This window comes from Parasteatoda tepidariorum, chromosome 6 (genome assembly GCF_043381705.1).
Source record: "Parasteatoda tepidariorum isolate YZ-2023 chromosome 6, CAS_Ptep_4.0, whole genome shotgun sequence".
Lineage (NCBI taxonomy): Eukaryota > Metazoa > Arthropoda > Arachnida > Araneae > Theridiidae > Parasteatoda > Parasteatoda tepidariorum.
The window spans coordinates 48933328-48947718 of record NC_092209.1 but is presented as its reverse complement, the minus strand read 5'-3'; the positions used below and the strand labels follow the sequence as shown (position 1 = coordinate 48947718).

The 14391-nt window shown below is 28.2% G+C and overlaps 1 protein-coding gene across 2 annotated transcripts in view; it reads right to left on the bottom strand.

Moving 5' to 3' along the window:
* Positions 1–14383, bottom strand: part of LOC107443305 (uncharacterized) — a 28558-nt gene extending 14175 nt beyond the window's left edge. Inside the window, exons 1-4 of one of the 2 annotated variants that reach the window (XM_016057127.4) lie at positions 14162–14383; positions 4943–6855; positions 4171–4384; positions 691–948 (exon numbers count right to left, since the gene is read on the bottom strand). In XM_016057127.4, the coding sequence (XP_015912613.2) occupies positions 691–948; positions 4171–4384; positions 4943–6799 (2329 nt within the window). In that variant the 5' untranslated portion in view covers positions 6800–6855; positions 14162–14383. Of the gene's footprint in view, positions 1–690; positions 949–4170; positions 4385–4942; positions 6856–14161 lie in introns of those variants that run through there. The other variant, XM_071182349.1, reaches the window with a different exon arrangement.
* Positions 14384–14391: the final 8 nt, after the last annotated feature.

Genomic DNA, 14391 nt, shown 5'->3' with positions numbered 1-14391 from the left:
CCGAATTCTAAAAAATTAAATTTCGGTATTTTTTAATTACTGTTTACAAAGGACTTCATAAGAAAAAGTATTTTTTTTTAAAATAAAGATTGGGGGAAACAAATTTAATATAATGAAGTAGTTAGTTATTGAAATGCAAATTACAACAGTTAAATAGTTCGGTTTCAAAAGGAATGCTAAAATCACAACCAAATCAACAAAACAAAAAAAACTCTTATTAATATGTCAATATTTTTCCTTAATAGAATGCCTTTAGAACAAACCTAAATGTTTAGCGATCGCAAAAATATTAAAGTCTAAACAAAAATAATTTATAAGAAACAATGTGAATTTGTATTTTAAAAAAACCAAAAGGTGCAAAAATAAAAAGGTTAAATCCCATTCCACATTCTGAAGCTGGCTCCAAACAAAACCTCAATTTCTAATTTAATTCGTTCAAGGCCACTCAATATCACAAAACTGATATCTTCCAGTGTTCAGAGCTAGAGAAAACTAATAACTTATAACACCAGCAGCCTAGATCAAAGTTCTAATGTTTCAGACAGAAAAAAGAAAACACTACACGCCTGTGTGCCGAAGTATGCACCAAACCACTATTTTGCAATATATGTCACAACGCCCTACAGTTAAATGTTTTACATTGCATAAAGTTTAAATAAAATTAACTTTGAGTCTGAACGCAATACTCACCAATAGCAACTGTATATACAGAAAGTAAAAGGCGGCGAAAAAAAGGTTCCTTCGTAAGACAGATGCCAGACTTTAACAGCTTCTTATAAGGAAAATCCAGGCCTGTTCTGTTAGCTAGTAATATATGACTTTTTCTCTCGTAAATGAGAGAATCGGTCAAGTCCATGACCATTTCTTTTTGAAGCTTTAGAAAAACATTAGCTGAAATTCCAAGCTGCTCCAGAAGTGAAATTAAAGGCCGGTTCAGGAAAAGAGCTCCTAATAATGAGAGGAAAAGATTTTAGAAACAATTTTATTGACACTTTTCGAACATATTTTCAAAGTAAATATTTCTTAAAATATGCAATTTTATTATTGTGGCAGGAGCTGTTATAGTTACTTAAATATAGTTTAAATACTATACATTGTTAAAATGATTTTTAAAATACAGTAGAGCGCCGATTATTCGAACTGCTCGGGACTGAATATGGTTCGGATAATGAAAAGTTCGGATAATTGGAAAGTTGTTTAAAATCTAGTTTAAATGATTATTATTTATGCACTAACTTCCTTTCACACTTTTTCCAGGTTTAGGACTGGCAGTACTATCTAAAATAGCTCTGTTTAAAAATTGCTTTTTTTTTTAATTTTTAAATATTTTGTATTTATTTTTTTTAACTTTTTTTTTTCATTTTGAATTTTTTTTAATCATATTTCAGCTTTTATAATTTTTTTTTTGTCAATTACTGATTTTACCACATTTTTCTTTATTTTCCATTGCAAAAGAAATCCAGCAAAGACTTTTGTTTCAAAGAAGATGCTTTTTTTTTTTGAGCAGCCGTATCCCTTATTCTTCTTAAATAAATCAACTGAACTGGATCAACATCATTTTGACGTTCTAGCCAATTCATTGCAATATCTAATGAATTCCATGGTTCTATATGAGAAGGTCCACTATCTTGAACTTGATCACCTACTTCTTCGTCTGTGGAGTTTCAATTTTCTTTCAAAACTCCAGCAACAATTTCATCTTCATTTAAAATTTGAAATCCTCAGACGCTGTCAGTGTCTCGACACCTGTCTTCTATTTATTCTGCTGCATAACCTGGCATCTTTTCTGCCAGAAGATCTACTGGTTCAAAAATTTAGAAAAATTGTTGATAAAGTGAAAAATATTCTAAACTTTAAAAAAAAAAAAAAAAAAAAATTCAGACATAGTTTGGATAATAAGAGTTCGGATAATCGGCGCTCTACTGTATATATAAATTTGTAAATGCTTAAAATATAAAGTTATTTTTTCTCGCAAAAAAATATTAATATTTTATGTTATTTAGAATATTAATAACATTAGAATAAACAAAATATTACATATTCATTTAGAAAAGCTTTTTTTTCTTTGATGCTTCTGTTACTTTAAATTAGTAACATGTATATTTGTTATTTTTAAAAGTATCATGCAGAATCAAAGCGGTATGTTGCAGAAAGACCGAAAAAATTCTGCCACAGGGTAAAGAAGCACTGAGGGACTTCGAGCTTCTGTGCTGCTTAGCATTAACTTTAGACTCTAGAATACCTCAAACACAATAGTCTAAATTATTGAGATCTGGTGAAGAAGGGGGCAATCTTTTTGCTTAATACATTTCGGACAATTGACATGAAACCAAGCCTGTGTTGCTTTGGGTTGGTGTGAAAATGCAGAATCTAGCTGAAATATCCATTCCTTTTTAGGATACAATCTGTCAGCATGTAGCAATAAATGTGTAGCAATACTTCCTTTTTGTAATATTTAGCATGGAGTTTTACCTCTTCATTGATGAATTTCAGAGGAAATTTTCTATTATTTGACACTGCAGCCCAAACCATTACAGAATTCTTGTTCTGAAAGCCTTGTACAGTTCTTACACTTTCAGGTATATCCTCTAAGGTTGCTGAATATACAACATTATTTTTATCATTATAACTGTTTTGTGTAAAATATTTTTTATCAGAAACAATTATTCTGTCAACATTTCTGTTACCGTGCCGGTTCAGAAATTTCTTACATCTTTGTAACCTTTTTAATTTTTTTGCAGTTATCAAGCCTTGAACTTTTTTGTGATAAGGGCGAAAACCCAGATCTTCATTCAATATAACTGACATAGTTCTTCAACTCACCTTCTCCTCAGCAGCTACTTTATTAGCAGAGCACCCTGGATTTCTTCGTATCTTTTCATGAATTCTTTTAATGTCCTTTTTTGTACAAACTGAACCTGAATGATCAGACCTGGGTCCTTGAGAGCTATTAGTATCCAAAAATCAATTTATAGTTCTATATATATATTTTCTATTAAACCTAAGAGATTTTAATTGCTTAAAGATTATAGTAGGATTCAGATTCCACTACCACGCATCTGAATGACCCCTGATCTGTGGGTCAGAGGGTGAGGGACACGGGAAATGTAGTCCTCCTATCATAAGGGAGGAAAGAGTGAGAAGTGAAGGATACTTTTGTGAGGAAGGATTTTCAGTATGGACTTGATGCGGATAGAGTATAGGCGAAGAAGAGAGCAATTGGGCTCCAGATATTGATTTGTTTCTATTTGGTTCAGCATATGTATATTTGTAATTAATTTTAAGCATTAAATAACAAAACATTTTAGATTGTTTTTGTTTTTACAAGCCTCTGTTTTTAATTCGTGTGTAGATCTAATCAGGGGTCATTTGCAGTATCATGAAAGGTTAGTGTGGTCAAGTCATGAAATTTTCTATTTCATTGCTACTTAAGTAAATAAAAGCAAGTTAAGTCCATATGGAACTTAGTTCAGAACAATCATATTATATAATTTAGCTAATTTGTGGGAATTTTTTAAAAATAATATTTTATTTTATTTCATATTTTTAAAAGGTTTGTTTTGTTCAGACTTTATTCTGGACATCCATAAAATTTCTTAATCACTGCTTATGAAAAATTAAGTAGAGTCAAAATAAAAATAATTTAAACCTGTAAAATAAATTCTTAAATGTATTTATAAAAATGTTTTTTTAATTATCTTTAGCCATATCATTAATAATTTATATTTAAAAATTGAACTATAATTCAAGTAGGTATGTGTAAGTATGTTTCAAATATAAATGATCACATTAAAAATTTATTTAGTAGGAAAATTATCAATTAAATGGAAATGAGTCTTGGTTAACAATGTTTAATTGAAAATGTCAGTGTTGCTATTTTTTCTTCTTTTTCAATTACATCACTGCATGATCAAACCAAATCTGACTATCAACTATTTTAAAACTCATTTTTTTATAATCCTATTTATAAAAATACAAACTTAGACTCCCAAGTGGTCCTAATCAGCACACAAATAGTAGCTGAAGAGTTGTTTTACATAAGAATGTGGTAGCTCAGGCTGGATATTGAAAATATTACCATATTTGGTATACATTTTTTAAATCAGGTACAACTTTAATATATGAATATCAGAGCAAAGGCTTATTTAAAACAAGATATAAAATGCTTACTTGGAGCACTTATCTTCACAATTTCCAGCATATTCGAACTTTCACAAAAGAACTTTTCCATACTTGGACGCGTTGCAAGTTTACGTCCATCCAAATCTGGATTTTCAGTAACCATTCCTTTGCATCCTTTGAATCGTATTTGATAAGCAGATGGGTTGTAAGTAGGAATTTCCAAAATATTTAGTGCCACTTTATCACGGAATGCTTTCCGAATCTTAAAAAAATGAGCAAGAAAGAGACATTAGTCTAAAATGATTTTAAATATGTTAAAACAGTAGAAAAATATATTACACAGGTATTTATAAGTAAATTAAATCTTATATAGGTGTTTAGATTAAGGTAAAATGTAATACAGATGTGCATTAAAATTAATTCACAATGCTAGGGATTCAATTTTTAGTCTAGTATCAACTTTTAAAATTCCTTAATTTATAAACAGAATATATGCACAATTACCACACAATAAAATAGATTGAAATAGAATAATGTTAAACAGGATTTCAAAATCTTTATTGTGAGCAATTAACTAAAAATTGCTTTAAGGATCACTTACTATTATAGGTAAAAATGTAAAAATTTTTTTAACATTAATAAGAAGGGGATATTTACATCTATATAGTGCCAAAGTTTACATACCCTAATACTGAAAATTAACTAAAACCTGTAAACTAAAAGAATTTACATGTATATTTTTATAAGTTAGAACGATGAAAGTTTTAACATGGAACACAAGACCAAAATAAAGGTAACCAAAATCGAAAGAAAAGCTTACCTCTTCAGCCAGTTTAGTTGAAATCATACCAACTCCATCAGAAAAAACATATTTCTCATTTTTTATCTCTTCAACATGTATTACTTCCTTAACATCTAACTCTATTTGTACAGCTTCGTCAGAAGTAGAAAAACATTGACCTAAGCGAGCCATATATTTTGCAACACTTTTTATGTGAGAAAAATCTCCCATCCATTTTCTGATACTCTCGGTAGTGTTTCCATTGCAATCATTGGCAAATATATACAAACCATGTTCTCTAAGTTGACTATTCGATGCTGCTAGAACATTATAGTGTCTAGGCCCAATTCTAACACCTTCAATCAGCCGTCCTGTGAATCGTTCCATGAATTTGTCTTTTTGAGTATGATACTGAACAGCAAAAGTTAGTTTTGAAAAATCATCATCTTGAACAGAAACACGCAATATATTTTCTGAACCAAATTCTCGGATAACACGATTATCAAAATGTTCCATTGGCTGAAGGCATATTATACGCGAGGGCATCATAATAAGACGGCGCACAAGGCACATTCCATCAGGTAAATCTATTTTTGCCGGATTTCGTCGATAATGTTCATAAAGCTTTTTAAAAGCCTCTTCAAACACAAAAATATCTTGCCTGGTAATAATGTCACTAATGTGATACAAGGTATTGACAAGAGCATCTTTGTGCTTAACAGTCTTTTGTATTTCCTTCTTTATAGATTCCCAGTGATCTTTTACAGATCTTTCATGAGTTATATATTTAAGTATTACTTGATCTCTAACTTCCAAAGATCTTCCCAACATAACCTCCCAAGCATACTGACAATTAAATTTAATATCAGAGGCGACATTTTTATCAGACACATCTTGAAAAAACTGTTGATCAAAAGGGAAGATATCAAATTTGTATGGTAATTTAGCTCTAGGCACATGAACTCTTTGAACACATGAAAAGTAAAAAGAAGTGTTAGAACTACAACGTTGGATAAGCCGTTCAACTATACCAAAAGCTCTGGTTTTAGGAATGGCTACTTTAAAAACTGGACACCTTCCAACCTTATCGATTTCACAGAGGGAATTATTGCAAGAACAACCAAAAGTCAATGATCGTTCCCACTTTCTCTCCTGGTATTCTTGATCACTTGCTAAGAACTGTTGCCGGTTGCCACTTTTAATTTCATCAACTTCCTTGTCATCTTTGTCGTCCTTTTTCTCCTTATAAATTAGGGGAATATGTTTCATAACAAAATACAATTGTAGGGACTCACTGTCTGGGTCATCATTTATAATTACACGCATCAAAGCATGATACACAATTCGGAACTTATATGTTAAAAACTTATTTTGACACCTTTCTTTATGGCATAGGCACAAATAGATAATGAAGTATCGCTGATTATGAAAAAATGAGCCCATCAACTCTTTTTCAATGTTTTTAGCTTCATAGTGATAATGTTGCATAAATGTTTGTGTATTGGGAGTTGTTCCAAAAGCTATTTCTTTAACATCTACATCACTGTGGAACTGCTTTCCCTTATTTTTAAGCACAGAACGATCTGCCAATCGCAACCATAAGTTGAACAGCGCATTCTTTTCGCTGTCACACCAGTTTTTTACAATGCTTTTGAACTGATCTCCACAATGGAAGCCAGGTTTCTTCTTATACTCTAATAGGACTTCCAGCTCCATTAAACCTGCTTTATATATAAGATCAACATCAATGTTTTTTGATTGGCGGCCTACGTCAACAGTGCATGCCAAATTTTTTTCTGAATTATATCTTTCAAAAAATTTTTTAGCCTCAGATCTCACAAAAGTTAAATCAACATCTACTTTGCGAAAAACTATCAATAATTTTAAATGTGCCATTTCAAAAATCCTGAGAACTCTGTCCAATTTTAATTCTATTTATCATTACAACAGTCCTAAAAAAAACAAAAACATTTAAGTAATAATTGAAATAAGATTTAAAAAAAACTAGTTAACTCTCAAAATGCAATAATTTAACAGTATATCATTATCCTTTTCAGTACTTTTGAACTACTCTACAACATTCAACAACTTCTTTTATTTGGATCATTCATATTGTGGAGAAAAAAATTTGGAAAAAAAAAATATGATACGATCAGACATGAAAAAACTAAGAAAATGAAAATTTTCATGTTTTACAAAAAAATACATGGGTAACAAAACGATATTATTAAACATTAGATAGATGCAATATAACATTGCATTGCTTGAAAACATTCAATTTCTGAATCCTATCTACAAATACTGGAGTCTATGTTATATAAGATAAAATAATGTTCGATCAAACATTAAAACTTTAATGTATACTTTTAGTCTGGCACCTCATATCATTAATATATAAGGATTTATTTATGAAAGAAAACAAAGTAAAATATTCCACAAAATATTTTTTTTTTACCAATGTAATTTCATGTATCTAATTTTACAACTAATTAGTATCTCTAATTAGTTAAAAAGAACAATTTAAACATTTCAACATTTAAAATATCAGTACCCTATTCTCATATGGCAAAGATAGCATAATGATTCTGATTTTTTCCTCAAAATTTTTTTTAATTCTAACATGATATATAACTCTTAATAATAAAATGAAGGTTGTGCATACCTTGTGCTGTAAATACTAAATAATAAGGAAATACTAAAATATACTAAATAATAAAGAAAATACTAAATAATAAGAAATAAATAATTGGCTTGGATTTTTAAATAAATTAATTCCAATTATATTTTAGGTTTAATAATTTCAAATTCAGTGTTTTCAATATAAAATTTTTACTTTTTTTACTAATTTTTGCTTCTGCGTTAACAGTAACATTTCGAGGATTTATGTTAGTAACTTTACTTTTTATTTCATGTATGAGTGTGGCATTACTGAGCAGAATTGTTGTGATTAGTGTCCTCGAGAGTGATTTGTCTTTGCTCTGTACGTTAACGTGGGGCAGTTGCCACGGGCCAACCATCAGAGGGGGCTCCTAAATCGAATGGAAAGTTTATTTTTGGTTTCCTTCTTTAATGAACTTTTTTTTAAAAACAAAATATCAGTACAGTGTATGAACACAAAAATCTATATTTCGTAAATCCACGACTTTCTAGTGCGGAATTAAGCTAAATGTTCACAATTACGATGGAGAAATTTGGCCAATCAAAAGTTCATATTTTTACATAAGCAAAATGCAATATGTTTACAAAAATACAATTTTCTGATTGACTTAAGTGAGCCATCATAATTGCAAAAATTTAGCTGAATTCCCCCCTAATATCAGCAATGTGACCTAATGTCAGTAATGTCATAAGAAAATTTTGCAGCTAGATGACAAAATTAACAATCAGAAATCTGGATTCGGCAAAATGGACATTGTCAGAAAATCAGAAAAATGAACAGAACAATATTTCGTCTGACCATTGGAGGGCGGTACTTTATAGCTATTTTAGGTTCTAGTCAATTCTTCTAGACAATTTCTTGTTATATATGTATAATGTTTGTGCAAATTTAATTTCTAGAAAAAACATAATAATTATTAATTTTTTTTGGTTTTGAAATTTAAATTTTATGCACATTTTTTGTCAGAGATTGTTAGTTTAGTGCCTAGTAGCTGTAAATAATCATAGAATTAATAAAAACTTCAGATTTGCATACTGAAAATTAATTTTACAAAATAAATTGATATAAATTTAAAAAATATTTAATGCTTTCCTGGTTTCACACCCTAAAAAACCTGTATGTTTTTTGGTTTTTGTTTCAGATTCTTTGTTAGATAAAATTTCGGATACTGAAAAATTGCATATGTTCAGTAAAAAAGTGGAGAAATATCACAGAAATAAGTTTATAATTTCGTTATATTTAAATTATTACAAAAATTACAATTTAAAAATCTAAAGAATAATTTTATTTTAACTTTAAATAAAGCTAATTTTATTTGATGGAAATAAATAATGATCTGTATTTAAAAATTGAGTAAGAAAATTTTTTTTTTTTGAAGTTAAAATTTCCATTCTATTCAAATGAAAATATAACTTTACAGCTACCATGTTGTTATTTTTATTATACAACTTCATAACATGATGTGAATAATGTATGATAATTTTGAAGTTATAAATGACTAGAGTAATTACTAAACTAATTAGAGTAATTAATGAAATGTCTAATAAACTAACATATTCAATTGAAATTTTTGATAAAATTGGCTCATTTAAAAAAAAACTAAATAAAAAATAGGAATACATTCAGTTCAACACTTGAAAATAATAAATAACTAGAAATTTATAAGAAAACTCTTCGTACAGAGAGAAAATATTGATAAAAGTTTAGCCACTCCACTCGTGTATTATTTTATAGTTACATTAGAACTTTTTATTCAGAAAAATCAGCTGACAGAAAACAGAATTTTAGTACAAGAAAGAAAAAATTAGATCGTAGCAGAACTTGATTTTTTTATTTAGTATTTCTGTATTGCTCAGTAAATAATGCATGTAATCACCTGAATCTATTGTTCTCTGTTTTATTGCTTCATAACAGTACAGAAAATTAAATAAAATTATGAGGCTGTATTATGCAACCATCATCCAAATCTTCCTCTTGCTTATTCCAAAAATGAAATGTGATACAAGATAATGACAGAAATTATAACATTTATCATTATTTAACATCAAAACCAATGCAAAATAAGACTATTGCAAATGCGAGATATTATGCTGTATAGAATGTAACGTAAGATAATATGTAGAAAACAGTGACTATCTGTATCATTCTAATATTCAAAAGTTGTGCAAAATAATGTTACATTTTCTATTATTTGTGATGTTAATCTAATGTTTTACTTGGGTATTTATTATTCTATTTAGATTTTGCTTTCCTTTTCACTATTTCAAAATATCTTTAAATTTTTACTTACAACTGGCATAACAGACACACCAAAATAACAGAGTCCTGTAAGCATAAATTTAAAAACATGGCAACTAATCTTATTCATTGTTTTTTTATACCTTATTAAATTATTCAAATTCATTATTTTTATTATAAAAATAGACATGAACAAATCATATTGCCTATTTTAATCATTTGATTTAAATCATTGAATTCATCGGGTAATTATGAGTCATTTTATAAAGATAAATCACTTGTCCTAAACAAAACAGTAACAGTTTTGCCATAATGAGAGAGAAGGGCAAATATAACTAAGTTAATACCATTGTTACACTTGTCAAAAAGATTTTACAAGCTTAAATCACTAAAAACCTATAATGAACATCTCAAATAGTACAAAATAAATTATTGAATTAAACTGGTTGCTCAGAGAAAACTGGATATAAATCAGTTGGAACAGAGATTTCCTTATTTTCCCTTTTTCTGAAAAACAGGAACTTAAAATCTTTTCTAAACAAAATATTTCATCAATCAGATAAAAAGTTTCAGCTTGGATTTAATCAGGGCTGGCAAGTTTTTGACATATGACGGTTTTTACCGGTTTATACCGTCATGTCAAAAACGTCAGAAACTGTCAAAAACCCATAGTTTTGATAAAACTGTATTTTAATTTGAGCTTAACTGCTTATGATTTAAAATTAATTCATTTTTGGGCAATAAAATTAGAAAAAAAGTTTTTAAAAGATATTTAAGAACAGATTTTTGCATTTTCCCAACATGATTACATCAAATCATACTATTTGAAGTAAAATATTAGGATACTAAACAAAATTTTCAACATTTCCAAGCATTATTTTGTTTGGCATATTACATTACTGAAGAATGTCAAGTCATTCCTGACTTAGAGTTTGTTAGTAGTTACAAGTTTTGAAAGTTTTGTTTAGCTTAGAATATTTAAGAATTATTAGAATATTTAAGAAATGCCAAATTTTAAATTCTTCTTTTTAATTCTTGAATTTATTAATAGCTGCAAGTTTTTTTGTTTGCTTATTTCTAACAATTAAGAAGTGCAAAATTTAGAATCTTTTGCAAATCAAGCTATAATGATAAAAGTTAAGTATCACTATTTTCAATAAGTATGTTACAATATTTCTGTATGAATGTATATCCTTCTATAAGAATATGTGCATATAGTTGCAAAATCAATAGCAATCATTTACAACATTCATTTATAAAGGCAATTAATTGAAAATAATATATTGTCCGCTATATGCCATAAATTAAAGAAAACGGTAGGTTTTTGACGGTTTTTATCACTGTCATGTCAAAAACCAGTTTTTGACGGCAAAAACCCAACCCTGGATTTAATTAATAGTTTTTTTTAACACATTCACATCCAAGCTTATTAAAAATGAATCAGTTGCCACAAACAAAACAGTAACATTATGTTATGGGAGTCAAGCAGGATTTGTTGATTTAAATCAAATGATTTTTTTAAAAAAATCATTGATTTAAATCAACTGATTTTTTTATATAAATTTAGAAAATTAAAAAAAAACAGTGTTTTAAATTATTGATACTTTTACTATTTTCGTTTCTTAGTTTTAAAATTCTTTTTAAATGAAGTGCTGCATTAATTAATTTTAGTTAATGAAATTACTTTCTTTCTTGATGTATGATAAATTTCAACACATAAGAAATTAAATTTTTAAAAATCTTTTGATTCTTGAAATTCAAAATACAGATTAAAGTAAACATTCAATGCTGTCTTAATATAGACTTGCATAGCTGTAGAAAGTAATTAATAAACATGAATTTTTTCACAAAAAAAATACAAATAATGTTAATTAAAATTCTACCTTTTGATTGAAAAAGCATGGAATTAAAATCTACATTGTATTTTATAGGTGGAAAGTTTATATTTCTAAAGCGTGAGGTTATATTAAAAAGAAATTGCCCTAATATGCCAAAAAATAGAAAGAAAAAAAAAATGCTGATAAATTCAGATATTTTTTTCCTGATATAGTGTCATTCTTCCCTTTCAAACTCTTTCAAAGTCTATTTAAAGCAGTAGGAATATTAACTGGTAACAGAGTGCATGTTTACAGTATCTTTGTCAGACTTTCTATTTCATTACAGATTTTCTATAAAGAAATTTTGCGAAAAAAAATTCCAATGGGTACATAGAATTTTTTCATTTTTCTTTTTTTAGCTTAACTTATTTATTTTGATATGGGATAAAAAATGAATATTTTACTATAAAAATATATAGATGAAATATTTATATATTTTTTGATGAATGACTACATTTATAAACACAATCTGTTACATTTATTTTGTCTTTTTAAAAATCAAGAGAGAAAAAAAAATCACAATTTTAAATTAAAATGTCGGTTTGGTGATTAAAACCTTGTTTTAATAGTCAAAGTATTCATTAAATAAATTCTCTAGTTCATTTAGTCTTTAAATTTCAATCATGTATATTTTTCAAAACGGTTGCTATGCATTCAAAGCTATGTATTATAATGAAAAATTGTTTTAGGTAGTTAGATCTTCCAAAATATCGTTATAATATAGTTTTAATATTAATTTAATTTTGATTAAACATTTATAACGTTTTTTTAATTATAAATCAAAGTTCTTACAGTGTATTTGAATTAAAATCAAAATAATCTGATTTAAATAAAAAAAATTTGACTTTTTTGATTTTTTTTAAAAAAATCACAAACCCTGGAGTCAAGGCAAGCAAACATACTTAATCTTAGTTGCTATCGTTTACAATATTTCACTAACTGATGTCTTAAAAAAACTACCATAAATGGCTGGATTTACACAAAAGTGATTGAATTGAATAAGTTAGCTAGCACAAAAATATATTTGTGCTGACGAACTAGGTATAAACCTAGGATTCTTTCACATCAAATTTAGCACAGCTAACGTATTTATTGCAGTAGAATAAATTGCCACACAAAATGCATATTGATGTATCTTGAAAAATTAATACATAATAAACACAGAAAGATAGTTGGAAATTTTAACACATTTTATAAAGATGCAAAATAGCAATTGATTTTCAAATTCAGCACAACAAATAAAGTATTTTTGCAAAATAAATTCTTATATAAAATGAATATGGCCTTACTTTAATCAGATAATTCTTCATGTTTAAAAGGATAAGAGGGGTAGACTATACTTGAGGGTGCCCCTTGATTCTCGCCAAGTTGTGATCGCGGTTGATCGCCAAGTTGGGCGATGTTGAAACCCAATCGTGATTCTGATTGGTTTAGATTTTAACGTTATTTTTAAATGTTCAATGGTATATGTAATTTCAAAGGTTCGTTAGTTCTACGTTGGATACCGGCTGGTAAGATTACTTTTGAATCTGGTCTATAAGATGGAAGCTATGTGGGCAGTCATAAAAAAGGATTTAAGAAAAAAATGTGACCGCTAGTACAGGCGCCATTCTTTATTCGTATTTTGTCTAATTTATGTGTCAATGGAGCTGCACAGATTCTATTCATGATAAATTTAAACAGTATCTAACTGTTATTAGATAATTGTGTGCACCTAAATCTGAGAATATTCAAGCTTAATAAAGAAGTGAGTTGTTTTTTACCTTTTCTTTCTGCTCCTACTCCATTAATTTTTGCTTCGATTCAAAATCCTTTTTATTGGGTTTATTAGTTTTGCTTATATTGGGTTCATTGCAAGTTTCGCCGATGTTTTGTTGAAATTTTCCAATGTTTTATTGAAATATCATTATGTTTTGGCCGCCGTTTCTGTTACCAGGATGTCCCGCTCAAACAGGAATAACGCCAAACGTAAGTCGCCAATTTCGCCAAGGGGCACCCTCAAGTATACTTTTCCCGGAAAAGAGATTTCTACATTTTAGCAATAACAAAAGGGTGAAAGTAAACACAAAATAAATAAGGGAAAAATAAGGCAATTTAGTAGTGATGTTTGAAAAATGTTCTTTCGAAACATTATTTCTACAAGGGTTAAATATTCCTTCAGTAAAGCACATTATTTTTACTAATGAATGAAACATATTAAATAAAACTTCTTTAACTTAGGAGAATTTAAATTGAATATCTCAACAAACTAGAATACTTTCATCGAAATTTACAAATTATTGAGCCTACAACTAAATATTTTGAATTTAAAGTGCTCTAGTGTATTCAAATAAATGAATAAACACTTGTCAGACTTTATGCACAGCAGCATATATTACTGTACTGAAACATGCAATAAAAAATAATAATATTTATAAATTAAAAACTAATTGAATAGAAGCTCTTTCAAATATAAAATAACACAAAATATAAAATTTGTCTTACTCAAACTCGTCTATTTGCTTCCAAACTTACATTACAGTAGGTAAATAAGAGAGAGAGAGAGAGAAATAACATTTCAAACATAAACACGAACTTATATTCTAATGTTATTTATTTCTAGAGGGAATTTTCCAAATTGTGACGATCTGAACCTTGACCGGAAACTGTAACTTTTTAGTTTCGGTTTGCAAGTTCGTGCATGTGATTTTCGGGGTCTCTATCTTTTAAGGAAT